At 36.4% G+C, this 14,207-nt stretch overlaps 2 protein-coding genes across 2 annotated transcripts in view; one reads left to right on the top strand and one right to left on the bottom strand.

Annotated features, from left to right (window-relative positions):
• LOC107687567 (nuclear pore complex protein Nup50-like) overlaps window positions 1-6,889 on the top strand; it is a 25,426-nt gene extending 18,537 nt beyond the window's left edge. Inside the window, exons 6-8 of the mRNA XM_016484952.1 lie at window positions 4,029-4,110; window positions 4,192-4,310; window positions 6,011-6,889. Coding sequence (XP_016340438.1) covers window positions 4,029-4,110; window positions 4,192-4,310; window positions 6,011-6,210 — 401 coding nt within the window. The 3' untranslated portion in view covers window positions 6,211-6,889. The remainder of the gene's footprint in view (window positions 1-4,028; window positions 4,111-4,191; window positions 4,311-6,010) is intronic.
• Window positions 6,890-10,304: 3,415 nt separating this feature from the next.
• LOC107687566 (uncharacterized protein KIAA0930 homolog) overlaps window positions 10,305-14,207 on the bottom strand; it is a 16,280-nt gene continuing 12,377 nt past the window's right edge. The window contains exons 6-10 of the mRNA XM_016484951.1: window positions 13,001-13,141; window positions 12,736-12,924; window positions 11,628-11,787; window positions 10,804-10,959; window positions 10,305-10,726 (exon numbers count right to left, since the gene is read on the bottom strand). Of these exons, the coding sequence (XP_016340437.1) occupies window positions 10,686-10,726; window positions 10,804-10,959; window positions 11,628-11,787; window positions 12,736-12,924; window positions 13,001-13,141 (687 nt within the window). The 3' untranslated portion in view covers window positions 10,305-10,685. The remainder of the gene's footprint in view (window positions 10,727-10,803; window positions 10,960-11,627; window positions 11,788-12,735; window positions 12,925-13,000; window positions 13,142-14,207) is intronic.

Below are 14,207 nucleotides of genomic sequence, written 5' to 3'. Positions count from 1 at the left end.
TTAGCGATTTCTCTGAGAAGTTACATGTCACAGTTTTAAGTCTGGATCTCCTGTACAGCACATTCAGGGCTTTTCAGAGATACCAAATGATTGGATGTTTGACCATGACCACTCCCTCTCTTTGGTCTTTAAAAATGGCTGACATTCATTTAATGATCAAATGTAACACCCTAATGGAAATATGATAATATTTTGTAATTACAAATATTTTAATATTATTCATTTAAATCTGACTAATTGACAAATTGTTTGTCATAAATCAACATCTCAGGAAAATATTATGGGGTTTCAAATCAAAATATGACCTTCTGTTATGAAACAGGACATCAGTTTCATACATGTCCACTGTAGAGGACACCAGGACTTAAAGCATGTTTATTACACATTTTGGGAGACACAACAAATGAATAGAGAAAAAATTATACATAAATATTCCTTTTAAATATTACATGTTATTATGAAAATCTTGCTAATTATTACTCCCATTATTAATGACATGACAAAATACTAAATTCCCAAAACTGTTTTTTCCTGGTAGTCAGGAGGATATATTTTGAAGTATTTACATGTATATATTTATATTCATATAATTTATATTATATATAAATATTTTTAATATATAAACATAACATATTTTTCTTAAATATTTACATGCATGTGTGTGTATTTATATATACATAAAGTATGTGATTGTACTGTTTATATTTATTATGTAAACAAACTTTTATTTTGGATGCGATTAATCGCGATTAATTGTTTGACAGCACTAATTTCAAGGCAGCTTTCGGTTTCATTTCAGTCTATCTAATGTAATGTACTAGGGGTGGAACGGTTCTCCACACACTGGGAACGCGGTTCAATTTAAATCTGACAACGCATCTGTAATATGGTTTGTTATAAATAAATAAATAAAATAACACGTAAAACAACAAATAGGGTTCGGCTAATGTATCTTTCTGTTGATGGATGCGCATTCTGAAAAAAAGTGGACAAACCATTCACTCTTGTTCAATGCGAATGCTGTATGCTGGAATATGAGCAGTCATTTATTCTGTCATCGTGCTGATAGCGCACATGCACAGGTGAGACCTGAACAGCACACTTTGATATCGGTGTTTAAAGTAAACTCATTTAAGCTTTGCCAGTTTAAACATTTAAGAGACAGAAGACGCGAGCTCGCGCGCACAGTGATGCCCGGTTGCATAAAGCACCTTAAGTTTTTCCCTTAAGTATGAGACTTAAGGCGTGATTTCCCCTTACCTAAGGGAATGACTTAAGGGTGTTGCATATAAGCCCTTAAACACTTCCCTTAGCAAAGGGAAATTTTAAGTGTTTAATTTTAAGTGTTTAAGTGCGTTAAGTGTTTCACGACAGCGACCCAGGATTTGCCGTTAAAAAAATCGACTGTTGCCATGGTCACGTTATTTGTTAATGCAGATAGCGATGTAAGTTTTCACAGTAAACAATATAACATGGATAAGGAAAACAAAAAAGAAAACCAAATATGAAAGAGAAGGACCAGACGAGACAGAAACTCAAATTGATAATTCACTCAAAACTGAAAATTCTGAAAAATCATTTACTCACCCTCGTGTCATTTCAAACCCATAAGACTTCTATTCATCTTTGGACAACAAATAAAGATCTTTCATCATTTCTGTCCATGTAGAGGTTTTCAGGTACTAGTGTGAATAAATATATATTTAAATGCAAAGAGACAAGATAGTCTATGCATGACGTTTTATTCGTATCCAAAACGATGTGAACATTAAAGAGCTAAACTCTCATGCAGTGTGTGTTTCATTCATACTCGAAGCCGGAGGGCGCTCTCGCGCTGAAAGTCCAAACCGGATTCATAGAAGTAGCCTATCTTATAAGCTGAATAAAAAACAAACGTAAACACAACAAACTCACGACTGCAGCAATATATGGTTTATGTGTGTTTTTCAAGTAATCTCCAGGTAATATGTAGGAAAATTCAGGAATAAAATATTATGGAATATAAATTTGCTCTCGAGTGTGACGCACTCATGTTTGAGCTAATTATGTGCTGTATGTAATTTGATCAATGTTTATATGTGAATAAATGCGTAAATTAAAATCCGTTTAACATATAAAGCGGCCAATCATTACTTGTAGAAGACTTTTGTGTAACACTTAAGGTGACATTTTCCAACCCTTATGTTATCCTTAGGAAAATGACAGTTAAGGGGCTTTATGCAACACTTAATGGGTTTTAAGGGATACGTAAGAGAAATTCTAAGGGTTTATGACGTTTCACCTAAAGAAACCCTTAAGTAACATTTAAGGGATATTTTATGCAGCACCCTTAAGTGTAAGGGAAACTTAAGGGCGATCTTAAGGGAAAATTACACTTAAGGTGCTTTATGCAACCGGGCACTGAACAGCACACGTTGATATCTGTGTTTAAACTAAACTCATTTATTAAGCCTTGCCAGTTTAAATATTTAGGAGCTTGCACGTGCAGTCAGAAGATTTGTGTGTGCGCTCATCTGAAGCACGCAAACCCGTCCTCAGAGCATGCGCAAATATTAAGCTCTCTGAAGTATTGTGTTTGAATGGACAAATTCACACAAAAATGGTCAAAATGCCCATCTTGGTAAGTATCCTATAGCAGACATAGCCAGCGGAGCGTACTGTATTTGTGCATTCTCTTAAAGTGACAGCGCTTTCTTAATATTAATCATACAGCAACAACAAGGAAATCACTCACTGTAACTTTAATAAAGATTAATGTATACAGTAAAATATGCAATGCTATTTTACATTTGATTACTTTATTCAATTTCTGTGCCTAAAAACTAATGTTAGACCTAAAAAAAAAACTGAAAATCACTGTTTATTTTATTTGTATACTCTATTGTATTTATTTGTGCTGTTGCATGTAGTTAGATAAATTACTCTTATTTTCTTAATTTTTATTTGACAGTATAGTTTTTCCCTAAACATAGGACATTCCGAACCGTACCGAAACCGTAACTCTAGAACCGTGATACAAACCGAACCGTGAGTAAGTTGAACCGTTCCACCCCTATAATATACTGTTTATTGTTACGGTCTCGATATCAAAAGATCAAATCAAAGATTTTTTTACATTTTTTTTTTTTCTCTTTCCGGGTTTAAAATCAATATCAGCATTCTCTATATTGTTTTTCGATATCCACTGGCTAAATTTTTTATGACCGTTTACTAAAGTACATGTACAGTGTGGGGGAAGAATACACATTCAAGAAACGCGTTCTAATCGATAATGAAATTGCCCATGGGCTATTCTCATCAATTGTGTCGATTAGAACTTGCAGATGATGCATCATTTATCATATCACTCACAGAACTAACATTTATAACAGGATTATTTTTTTTCTTCTCATAAATTTACTGTTTTCTTGTTTTAGGTGAGAATGGGGAGGAATCAGAGGAGCCGCCTGTTAAAAAACCTGAAAATCACTGTTTATTTTATTTGTATCTTTACTCTATTGTATTTATTTGTGATGTTGCTTGTAGTTAGATTATTGTTATTTTCTTAATTTTTATTTGACAGTATAGTTTTTCCCTAAACATAGGACATTCCGAACCGTACCGAAACCGTAACTCTAGAACCGTGATACAAACCGAACCGTGAGTAAGTTGAACCGTTCCACCCCTATAATATACTGTTTATTGTTACGGTCTCGATATCAAAAGATCAAATCAAAGATTTTTTTACATTTTTTTTTTTTCTCTTTCCGGGTTTAAAATCAATATCAGCATTCTCTATATTGTTTTTCGATATCCACTGGCTAAATTTTTTATGACCGTTTACTAAAGTACATGTACAGTGTGGGGGAAGAATACACATTCAAGAAACGCGTTCTAATCGATAATGAAATTGCCCATGGGCTATTCTCATCAATTGTGTCGATTAGAACTTGCAGATGATGCATCATTTATCATATCACTCACAGAACTAACATTTATAACAGGATTATTTTTTTTCTTCTCATAAATTTACTGTTTTCTTGTTTTAGGTGAGAATGGGGAGGAATCAGAGGAGCCGCCTGTTCCTGTGGTGAAAGAGATCAAGGAGAAAGACGCCTTCTACTCCAAAAAGTACACATCACGTACCGTCACTCAATCTTTAAACGCATCATCTGTCTCATATCTTATATTCCAAAATGATCTTTTCCGCAGGTGTAAGTTGTTTTATAAGAAGGACGGAGAGTTTAAGGAGAAGGGGGTGGGAACACTGCATCTGAAGATGGTGGCTGAGAGCAAACTTCAGCTTTTGGTGCGAGCCGACACCAACCTGGGTAAGTGTCTGCATCTGTGTGTCATTAGTGAATTGAATCCAATTACAGATTAATCTTGTGAGAAACTTTTTCAGGCTGATAATATTTACAATAATAGTTGAGCTCTGTGTTAATTAATGAGATGTACAGTACTGTTAAAAAAAAATCACTGTTTGGGATTTTTGTTTTTTAAAGAAGTTTCTGTAAACTAAATATTATTACAAAGGAAAAAATCTATTTTAATATAATTTAGGCAAGGCAAGTTTATTTATGTAGCACATTTCATACACGATGGTAATTCAAAGTGCTTTACATAAAAGGAATTAAAACAATCATTAAAAAAATCACTCAATCAATAAAAACAAGGATTTTAAAGTGATTTAAAAATTGATTTAAAATGAATTAAAACAGTTAAGAATAGAAAATGCTAATTATACATAAAGTACAGTGCAGTCAGTTCGGACGTACCACAGTGCTCGTTCAGTAAATGTACAGCTAAACAGTTGAGGCAGTGTAAAGACCTGAGGACTGGTGTGATATGCTCAGATTTTCTGGTTCTTGTCAGAATTCAAGAAAAGCTTGTCTTTTTGGGAAGACCGGTGAGGAGACCATTACAATAGTCCACCCTGCTGGTAATAAAGGCATGAACAAGTTTCTCCAAGTCTTGACTGGAAACAAAACATCTAATTCTTGCAATGTTTTTAAGACGATAGTTACTGCTTTGACATGACTATTGAAACTAAGCTCTGACTCCAGAATCACACCAAGATTCTTGGCTTGATTTTTAGTTGTGTATATATATATATTGTGTGTGTGTGTGTGTGTGTGATTTATTTTATGCCTGTAGACTAGAGAAAATTTTCAGCATCATTACTCCAGTCTTCAGTGTCACATGATCCTTCAGAAAGCTGATTTATAATCAATGTTGGAAACCGTTGTACTCTTTAATATTTTTTGGGACCTGTGATACTTTTTTTTTTAGGATTCTTTGATAAATAAAAAGATAAAAAGAGCAGTGTTTGTTAAATAATATATAATATTAAACAAATAATACAGTTTTTTCTGTATTTTTGATCTAATACAGCCTTGATGAGCATGAGACTCAAAAACATTAGAAATCTTACTGATCCCATGCTTTTGAACAGCGTGTAAATTGAGATTTTACAATTGATATAGTCATGAGAGGTAATCACAGTTATCAATGCCATTTTATCTGTTTTATCAAATAGAGTTGCAGTTGTTAGACATAAGGCACACAAGGTGTGTTTGATTAACAGAGATCAAATTATTAGAGGAAATCTGGATCCCCCCTGCAGGCCATTTCATGAAATGCAGTCAACTAGTTTAACTAGTTTAAATAATCGGCAGGTATTGTTGACACAGAGTTGTCATGAAAGTGCACCCTAAACATTCTAATATGCTGATTTGGTGCTCAAGAAACTGTATCATCAATACTGAAAACAGTTTTTGCTGTTTAATATTTTTGTGGAAACCATGATAAACTGCCGTTAAGATGTTTAGGGTAAGTAAGATTTGAGAAAAAGACAAAAATATTACTTCAAGGACACATTCAGTTGATCAAAATTGGCACTTTATATTTAAAATATAAGGAAAAATACTGGCCTAAAGTTATGCAGTTTTAGTTTGTACTACAAAACTTCACATGGCATAAGATGGATGTATGTATGTGTGCTTACTGGCTTCTCTGGTTTTTTTTATAGGGAACATCTTTTTGAACATTATGGTGCCCTCTTCCATGCCCTGCTCACGAACTGGCAAAAACAACGTGATGGTGGTGTGTGTGCCAAACCCTCCTGTGGATGACAAGAACCCCAGCACGCCTGTCCCAATGCTCATACGCGTGAAAACGGCAGAGGACGCAGACGAGCTGCATCGAATCCTGCAAGAGAAAAAAGCCTAAAGCAGCATCCACCCCCGCTCATATGTGTTTGACTGAATGCGGCTCGTACGACTCCAGTAACACGACACACACACATTTACTCTCTGTCTGATCTAGAACTGTTCGTCTGTGTCCTGTAAATCGTCTAGAAGAGTGACGTAAACCAATCAGTTCACCTACTGTGAAATCACTCGTGGTCCTACTGTAAATGCTGCTCATTGTATCAGAGATGGATGAGAAAAGTCGATCGATAATGATGACGGCCACATTTTGTTATAGCAAAGACGCGAGTCTGGATTCATCGACATTCCTTTGGGTTTTAATTTAGCTGCTATTTAAGGAATTCTTCGAGGTTTAGATGGAGCCAGCTGTTTTACAAGGATTGTTTCGTTGATTCGTTTTTAATTCTGTGACTCAGTTTTCAAAGGCAAGTGTGGAGAAGATCTGTACAGTTTTCCATGCTTGCAGGAGGGATTGTTTAGAGGTCAGTATTACATTGAAGATCTTGAAATATTGATTTGCTTCTAATATTATTTTGTTTTTGAGAACAAAATAAGCATCCGAAGATTTCCACTGCTCTAATCAAAAGTAAATTCCCCACAGTTTTGAGGAATATATGAGGAAGTGATCAGATAGACGTGGTTATTTTTTATATATATAAACAACTCATTTTCTCACTACTTTCTGTGATGGTTTGTATTTTGGATTATGGCACGTGTGGATGTTGTGTTCTGTACATTGAGTGATCTGATGTATGTAAACCACAGAACTGCTGAGGTTGAGAATGAATGCTTTATGGCAATCTGTCCTGAAAGTGATCTCTGGAAGTTTGTTTTTAATTCTTTCCCCTGTAAGTGGCCTTTTTACTGCCTTACACGATGAGGTATGTGTTTACTTTACATTCATTTACTGGTGAATAAATCAAATGAACCTGATATGATTTGTTTCATTTCCAGCACACGCATGATGTAAATCAAGTTTTTTTTTTTTTGGTTATCCTACTAACTGAATGAATCTTAAAAATAGTGTTATAATTGATCATCTGTTGTATTTGGTACCTTTTTTGTTTTAGTAACAAACCAACATTTAGTCACGAATGTACTACTAGTACTAAACAGTAGTTCACACAAAAATAAATTGTCATTTACGCACTCATTTCATCCCAACCTGTGAAAAAAGATTTCGCATTGGACGTTTTGGTGATCGTTGACTTCCATTGTATGGATAAAAAAATATATATTTTGTGTTACACATAAGAAAGTGAGTCAGGTTTAGAACAACATGAGGGTTATCAAACAACATTTTGAACTATCCCTCTGCATCCCCGTTACTCATTCTGGCACGAATATCAATGTCATTTAGACGCAAATATAAGTAATAAGGTTGCAAACCTCATTTAATAAGTAGGACAATATAACAGCTTATTTAGTATTTGGTCTAACGGACCGTTGGTTTTACGTATTTAACGGATGAACAATACAGTATATATTCTAAAGGTTAAGCACCTACTTTCACTGAGAACTGTCCATTCACTAAAACAGCTGATGATTCTGAAGAAGATTCTGTTGAAGTGCTGCCCCCTTGTGTTTTTGCTGTTAGAACTGGAAGGTCTTACTAACACACTCCATATCACAAGCTTAAATAATAGAATTAAAATCAAATGTATGAAACAAAGATAAATAGAAACAAATCAATGTTTTCAAGTAGTTGCAAGCTAGTTTAGGACCAACAATCTTTAACATTTCCTATAAGTTAAGGATATATATATTTATGTATTTAAAATTACTTGTACCAATTTAAAATATTTAGGTATTTTATTTGTAAATGTGAATATTTGTAAAGGGGGAAATATTGTAAGATGCAAAATGTGGGAAACCGCAATTTTTTTTTTTTGGTAATTATTTTTAAAATAGTTTTCACTACAATCAACGTCTAGATTTTTTGATGTTGAATTTGATGTGATTCTCAATAGTTTGCTCATTGAGTTCTGTTTGTGCACACAGTCTGCAATATTCAGCAATGTAAATGACTTCACATTATTATAAGCTGTCGGTTTGTGAATTCTATGTGAAAACTACATTATATTGTGTTGTCTACTGACTGCATGCAGAAAACATACAGAATGATGTGCTGGTCAATTTGCTCTGCAGTTCTTTTTAAAGACTAACCAGCTGGTGAATCCAACCGAATCAAACACAGCCTGAATCAACGACTGATTCAAATCATGGACTGAATGCAAATTTGTGTAATTAGTGAAACTTTAACTGTGGCGGATATGTACAATGTACACTACTTATGAGGAAAACGCTTTTTGAAACTTTGAATCAACTGGAATCAATTGCTTCACAAAATGATTCAGTTTCGAAGCACACCTTCTGGTCAAAACAGAGTAAATGTCAGCCCAAACATGCATAATTACATGTTTTACAAATGTTTTTATGGATTATCTATTAAATGTAACCTACAAGTAATTAAATACCATTAAATATAAATGTTTTGTAATTTTTTTGTAAATGTGTAGTGCTTATTTTAAGTTATTGGGTAGGGCTTGGCAAACTAAGCAATTACTTATTTATTTTATTTTTTTTGTATTATGCACACATATGTATTAAAATTAATTTAAATAATTTAAAAAGAGCCCGATCAATGAAATCTAGTGGTGAAGCATCTGTACTTTGAAAAGTCTCTAACGCAAGATTTAAAACAGTATGACCAAAGAACCCCAAGGCCAGTAATAAGATCATCTGTTTTGCCCAGCAAAGCCTCATTCGCTGAAATTTTGTGATGTAGCCAGTTCGACACAAGCTCTGAAACAAAGAAACAAAAGATTTCAAGTTCATTAAGCTGTTAGTGTTTCAAAAGCGCCCATCAACTAATGTACACAACCAGCAAGTGAGTTTCATTTTGTTGTAGTACATGGTTGTTAATACCATTGGGCCTCCATAATGTAGAGGCCAAATCAATTATTTTTACCCAAAATTGTATAAATTAAGAATAAATATACTTAAGTATAAATTATACTGAACTTTACAGTTATTGAACGGAATCAACACTATAGTGACTTGAACTAAATAATAACACTATAATATAGTTTTAGAGCAGCAGAATTTGAATTTGTCTCATATTTGAAGAAGTTTGCATCTGGTGTTTCCTTTGAAGCAGTCCGTAGCCCTATATAAATAAAGGTGATCCTACAAAGTTTTGCAATCTCCAAGAATTTGTATGATATCCCACAAAAGACATTTAGTAACTGGGCAATAAATTTGAACAAAAACTTTTTTATAATGTGTATTTTCATAAAGATGTACAGAAAAGGTGTATATATATATTACAACATGAATACGACACCATGCACATTTACTGCTAAATTACCACTTGATACAAAAGCGCATGTAAAGCGTCGGACTTCCTTAAAAACAGCCTTCCACTGAAGCTTTGCACCTAAAGCAAAGAATGAAATAAAACTGAAGACTAGGGTCTTAAAATAGTTCGAACAACATCTTCAAATGCTGCTGGCAAATCTGCCTATCAAATATTAAATAGATATTAAAGCTGTCGGATCAGTTATTACATTCTGCTGATACACACGTACAAAACTAAATAATACTGACACTTTGGGTTGGCGATACGTGTCAACTCCAAAAGCCCTTTAGTGCAAAAGAGTTCTCAAAACTGAAACTCAAAGACGACAGTCACCTAACTTGAAGAAACACGGCGGAGAACAAACCCAAAAATCAAAAAAGCAACGTCTGCTGGGTGGGATCATGTGATCTAGTGTCATGTTCAAGTGTCTTTGTGGAAGGAGATGTTTCCAAGAACTGTGCTCAGGTGGTGTCATCATCCATCTACCGGAAACGGCCTACGAAACAAGAGTCTTATCAGGAGATACGTCATGTTCACTAGTATTTGGAAATCAGAAATCCCCTCGAACATATCAAGTAACAGACAGTCGTGTAAGTACAGGAGGACATTTGCGATTCACTCAGCAATGGGCTAGCAAAAGGACGACGTTTGATATAGATTAGCTGGTTAGCGAAGTATTAAGGCCTAGAGCTGCGAGGAAACGTCCTTTGGAAAATATACTACACACAAAATCAGTAATATCATGAAACCTATGAGTGTCTCTTGAAGGAAGGTTGAAGGGAGACGGCTGTGGTCGGTACAGTTCACTGAGTATCTAAGCAGCAGTGTATTTACAAGAACGACATTCATTTATTGGGTTTCATCTCCCAATAAACATTTCCCTTTAGCGTCACAGTCTAGTGCCACTTTAGTTCCAGGTCTCGAGCCATTCTGGAGGCCGTCTCTCTGAAGAACATGTGGAAGAGGCACTTCTTGATGGAGTTTGTTCCTTAGGTTTCCCTTCTCCGCTTCTCGTTCACTCTTGCGTATTGTTCATAGTTTTTGGTTATCTGTCCGTACGCCACACGGCGGTTCCTCGGGGGCCTGATGTGAGGAGGCACTTGGTAACATGGATTTTGAGGGGTCAGTAAATGTTATGTCATCAAAATGGGCTTCTGTCTCACCTCCAGAATATCTAAAAAAGAAACAATGGAGCCACTTAGCCACTACAATTCACGGCTAACAGATGCATGGAGGGCAGGTGTGCTGTACCTGTGGTGATGCGATGCAAAGGAAGAGTCACGTAGGTGAGATGGGAATATAACAGAAAATACTCTTCTTTTCTGTTCAGCTTGAGCCAAGAACCGACCAGTGAACTCCCCGTTCCTGACAGAGACCGGGAGCGCAAGTTTGTGGCGTTGCACAAGTCTGAGGAAAGAGGAAAGCACCTTTAATTTCACTTCAAAACTGAAACTATCACTGTTGCAAGGAAGGAATGCTTTTCCCCCTTCAAAACTGTATACATATTTTTAATATACAATATAATAATTCGGTCCCTCGTTTTAAGTAAATCGTGTGCACAATATAATAATTCGGTCCCTTGTTTGAAGTAAATTGTGCACTCAAAAGAATAATTCTTTCCACTTCCTGTCCACATTTTCATAAACCTGTTGCTGCTGTTATGTTATGTTATGTTACTGACAGAGACACTTTAAATTTTAACTTTTATTTTGAGTTGGGAATGAGTTATACACGCATTCTCAAAAGCCTTGCAGCATTGCATGGAATCATTTTAAAAGATATAGGCATCTACATCAGAGAGAATATGGACAGGAAGTAGAATGAATTGCTAGTTCATGCGCACAATTTTATTTAAAACGAAGGAACGAATTATTATATTGAGCACACAATTTACTTAAAACAAGGGCACAAATTATAATTTCATGTTTCAAAAACACATCTGTTCCACCAATTTACTTTTTTTGTGCATGTCATGTGTGGGGCTTCGTATTTTGTAAATATAAATTTTAGACATGCAGCATTTAAAACTGTTCAATATTGTTAAAAGCGAGTACTGTCCCAGTATGTCTGTGTACCTTCATCATCCTCTTCTCTGAAAAACTCCTCACTGTCATTTGCTGAGTGTGATTTCTTCATCTCAGCTATTCGGTTTCTGGGCACTTTCCGGCGGAGTGATGGTGAGAAGAAGGAGGGCCTGTTTTTTTCCGGGGTCGGGGGAGTGCTAAATGATGTCACCTATGAGGAAAACAGGGCTATCGATTACTTTAAAGGGGTCATATGATGCGATTTCAATTTTTCCTTTCTCTTTGAAGTGTTACAAGCTCTTGGTGCATAAAGAAGATCTGTAAAGTTGCAAAGACTAAAGTCTCAAATCCAAAGAGATATTCTTTATAAAAGTTAAGAGTCAACCATGCCTACCTAAAACGCCTCGTTTAAACACGCCCCCACATGTCTACGTCACGATGTGGGAAGATTTGCATAACGCCATCCAAATGTTCACGCAAAGAAAGAAGGCGTAACTTTTATTCTCGCTGTAGTATTGTAGTATAGTATTCTGTGTTTCGTTGTGAAAGCAAAACTATTTTGTTTGGCCTTCCAAAAGAGGACGATATCCGCTTCGTCATGCCTAGAGCTGATCCGTGCTGGTCGCTGAGGAAATACATCAACTTCGCGCTGTGGATCGCCGGATCGGCTTTCACCGTGGATGAAGCGGAGTCCAGCCCGGGGTCGTCACATGTGGTTCCCGCAAGCCCGCCGGCCAATCCTTCGTCGACTCCGCCGGCCGAGCCGTTCTCAAGCCTGCTGGCCGCAGCTCATTCTAGCCACCGTGTGTGACTTAACATTTCCGTCACACGCTTGAGGTATTCGGTCAATCACAACGCACTAGATAGCTGGCCAATCGACGCGTTTCAGAAAGGCGGAGCATAGAGGAAAAACAATAATGTACAGTATGTGGAAAATAATGGGGTTTTTTTACCTTAAACCGCATAGACATTTCATTACACCAAATACACAAAATCATGTTCTTTTTAGCAACATCATATGACCCCTTTAAAAACTAAATTAATTACATCATATGTAGTTACATCATTTCAATGCAGAGAACAAATGCAAATGGTTCAGTATTTGTGCATCACTTGAAAATGTCTAATCAATTGGGAACAGAAAATGGGTTTAACTGACCCTCTCGTGAAGAGGGGAGTCTTGGTCCTCTTCAGTGCCGCAGGGTGAGGTGTCTCCAGTGGGCACTCGACTCACAGCCATCTCAGCATGACCTTTCCCCTGAGGACCTTTCATCCGCACAAACTCCATGTTGTTGTATTTGTAGAAGCCGAATGACATCCGCTGGGCCATCTTAGCTGCCACACTTACCTATAAAAACGTACTATGAAATACACACCAGAAGCAAATGTAACAAATGTTTGGACAAATGTAAAAGGAAACATACCCGGTTATCATAGACCTTCTTTAGGGCCTCGTAGCGGATAGAGCCCTGGAAGATGACGCCCTGGAATGTGTTGCTTTTGTCACTGGCCACCAGCTCCACACATACCATCTCACCTTCTCCAACAGTCATATCGCTGAACACCTGCCCAACACACACAACAATCACAGCCAATGATGACAATAACACCACTAGTTATACAGAATTACTAATTATTAGGGCTGTTAGTTAATAGATAGTTCACCCAAAAATTAAAATTCTGTCATTATGTCGATACGTTGTTTTCGTTCAAATCAAAGCGTAAATAAACGTAGAAAACGTATCCGCGTGGCGCAGCTGACACAGAACAGCATACACCGTTTACGTTCAGTGGATACTCTCCAAAATGGCGCTAGGGTGACGCGGAGGAGACGAATTGTTGAATAAAGTCGTTATTATTGTTTTCTTTGCGTACAAAAAGTATTCTTGTAGCTTCGTAAAATTACGGTTGAACCCCTGATGTCACATGGATTATTTTACCGATGTCCTTGCTACGTTTCTGGATGTTGATCGTATTACATTGCTGTCTATGGGAGGGTCAGAGAGCTCTCAGAATGCATCAAAAATAGCTTAATTTGTGTTCTGAAGATGAACGGAGGTCTTACAGGGTGAGTAATTAATGACAGAATTTTCACTTTTGGGTGAACTATCCCTTTAATGTGTTTATGTAGTACAGCTCACCAGTGGTACAGTTCCCACTGTTTTGTTCAACAAATATTACATTTGTGACACATTTAAATGACACAGAGTATAATCAAAGTCCCATTCAAGGAAAGTCTGTTCACTCGGCAGCCATATCTGCAACGCCTCCGGGCAGCTCAAACAAGACCAAGTCCTATCTAAATGAATGGGGGAATCCTGAAATCTCAAAAACTGCCCTATGAACTCACAATTAAATTACATATTTCAAATCAGCAACAAAATCTGAAATGAACTGCCCCATGAATGTAGTTTCTTATGTTCAAACAGCGCTAAAAAGCTTATTTTACAGGCTAGACCAGGGGTAGGCAAGTTCGGTCCTAGAGAGCCGCAGTCCTGCAGAGTTCAGCTCCAACCCTGAAAAAAAAACTCACCTGCCTATAGCTTTAGTAATCCTGAAGACATTGATTAGCTTGTTCAGGTGTGTTTGATTAGGGTTGGAGCTGAACTCTGCAGGACTGCGGCTCTCTAG

Source organism: Sinocyclocheilus anshuiensis, unplaced genomic scaffold, assembly GCF_001515605.1.
Source record: "Sinocyclocheilus anshuiensis isolate Anshui unplaced genomic scaffold, SAMN03320099.WGS_v1.1 scaffold233, whole genome shotgun sequence".
Lineage (NCBI taxonomy): Eukaryota > Metazoa > Chordata > Actinopteri > Cypriniformes > Cyprinidae > Sinocyclocheilus > Sinocyclocheilus anshuiensis.
Note: the sequence above shows the minus strand (reverse complement) of the source record. Positions and strands in the feature narration are given on the sequence as shown.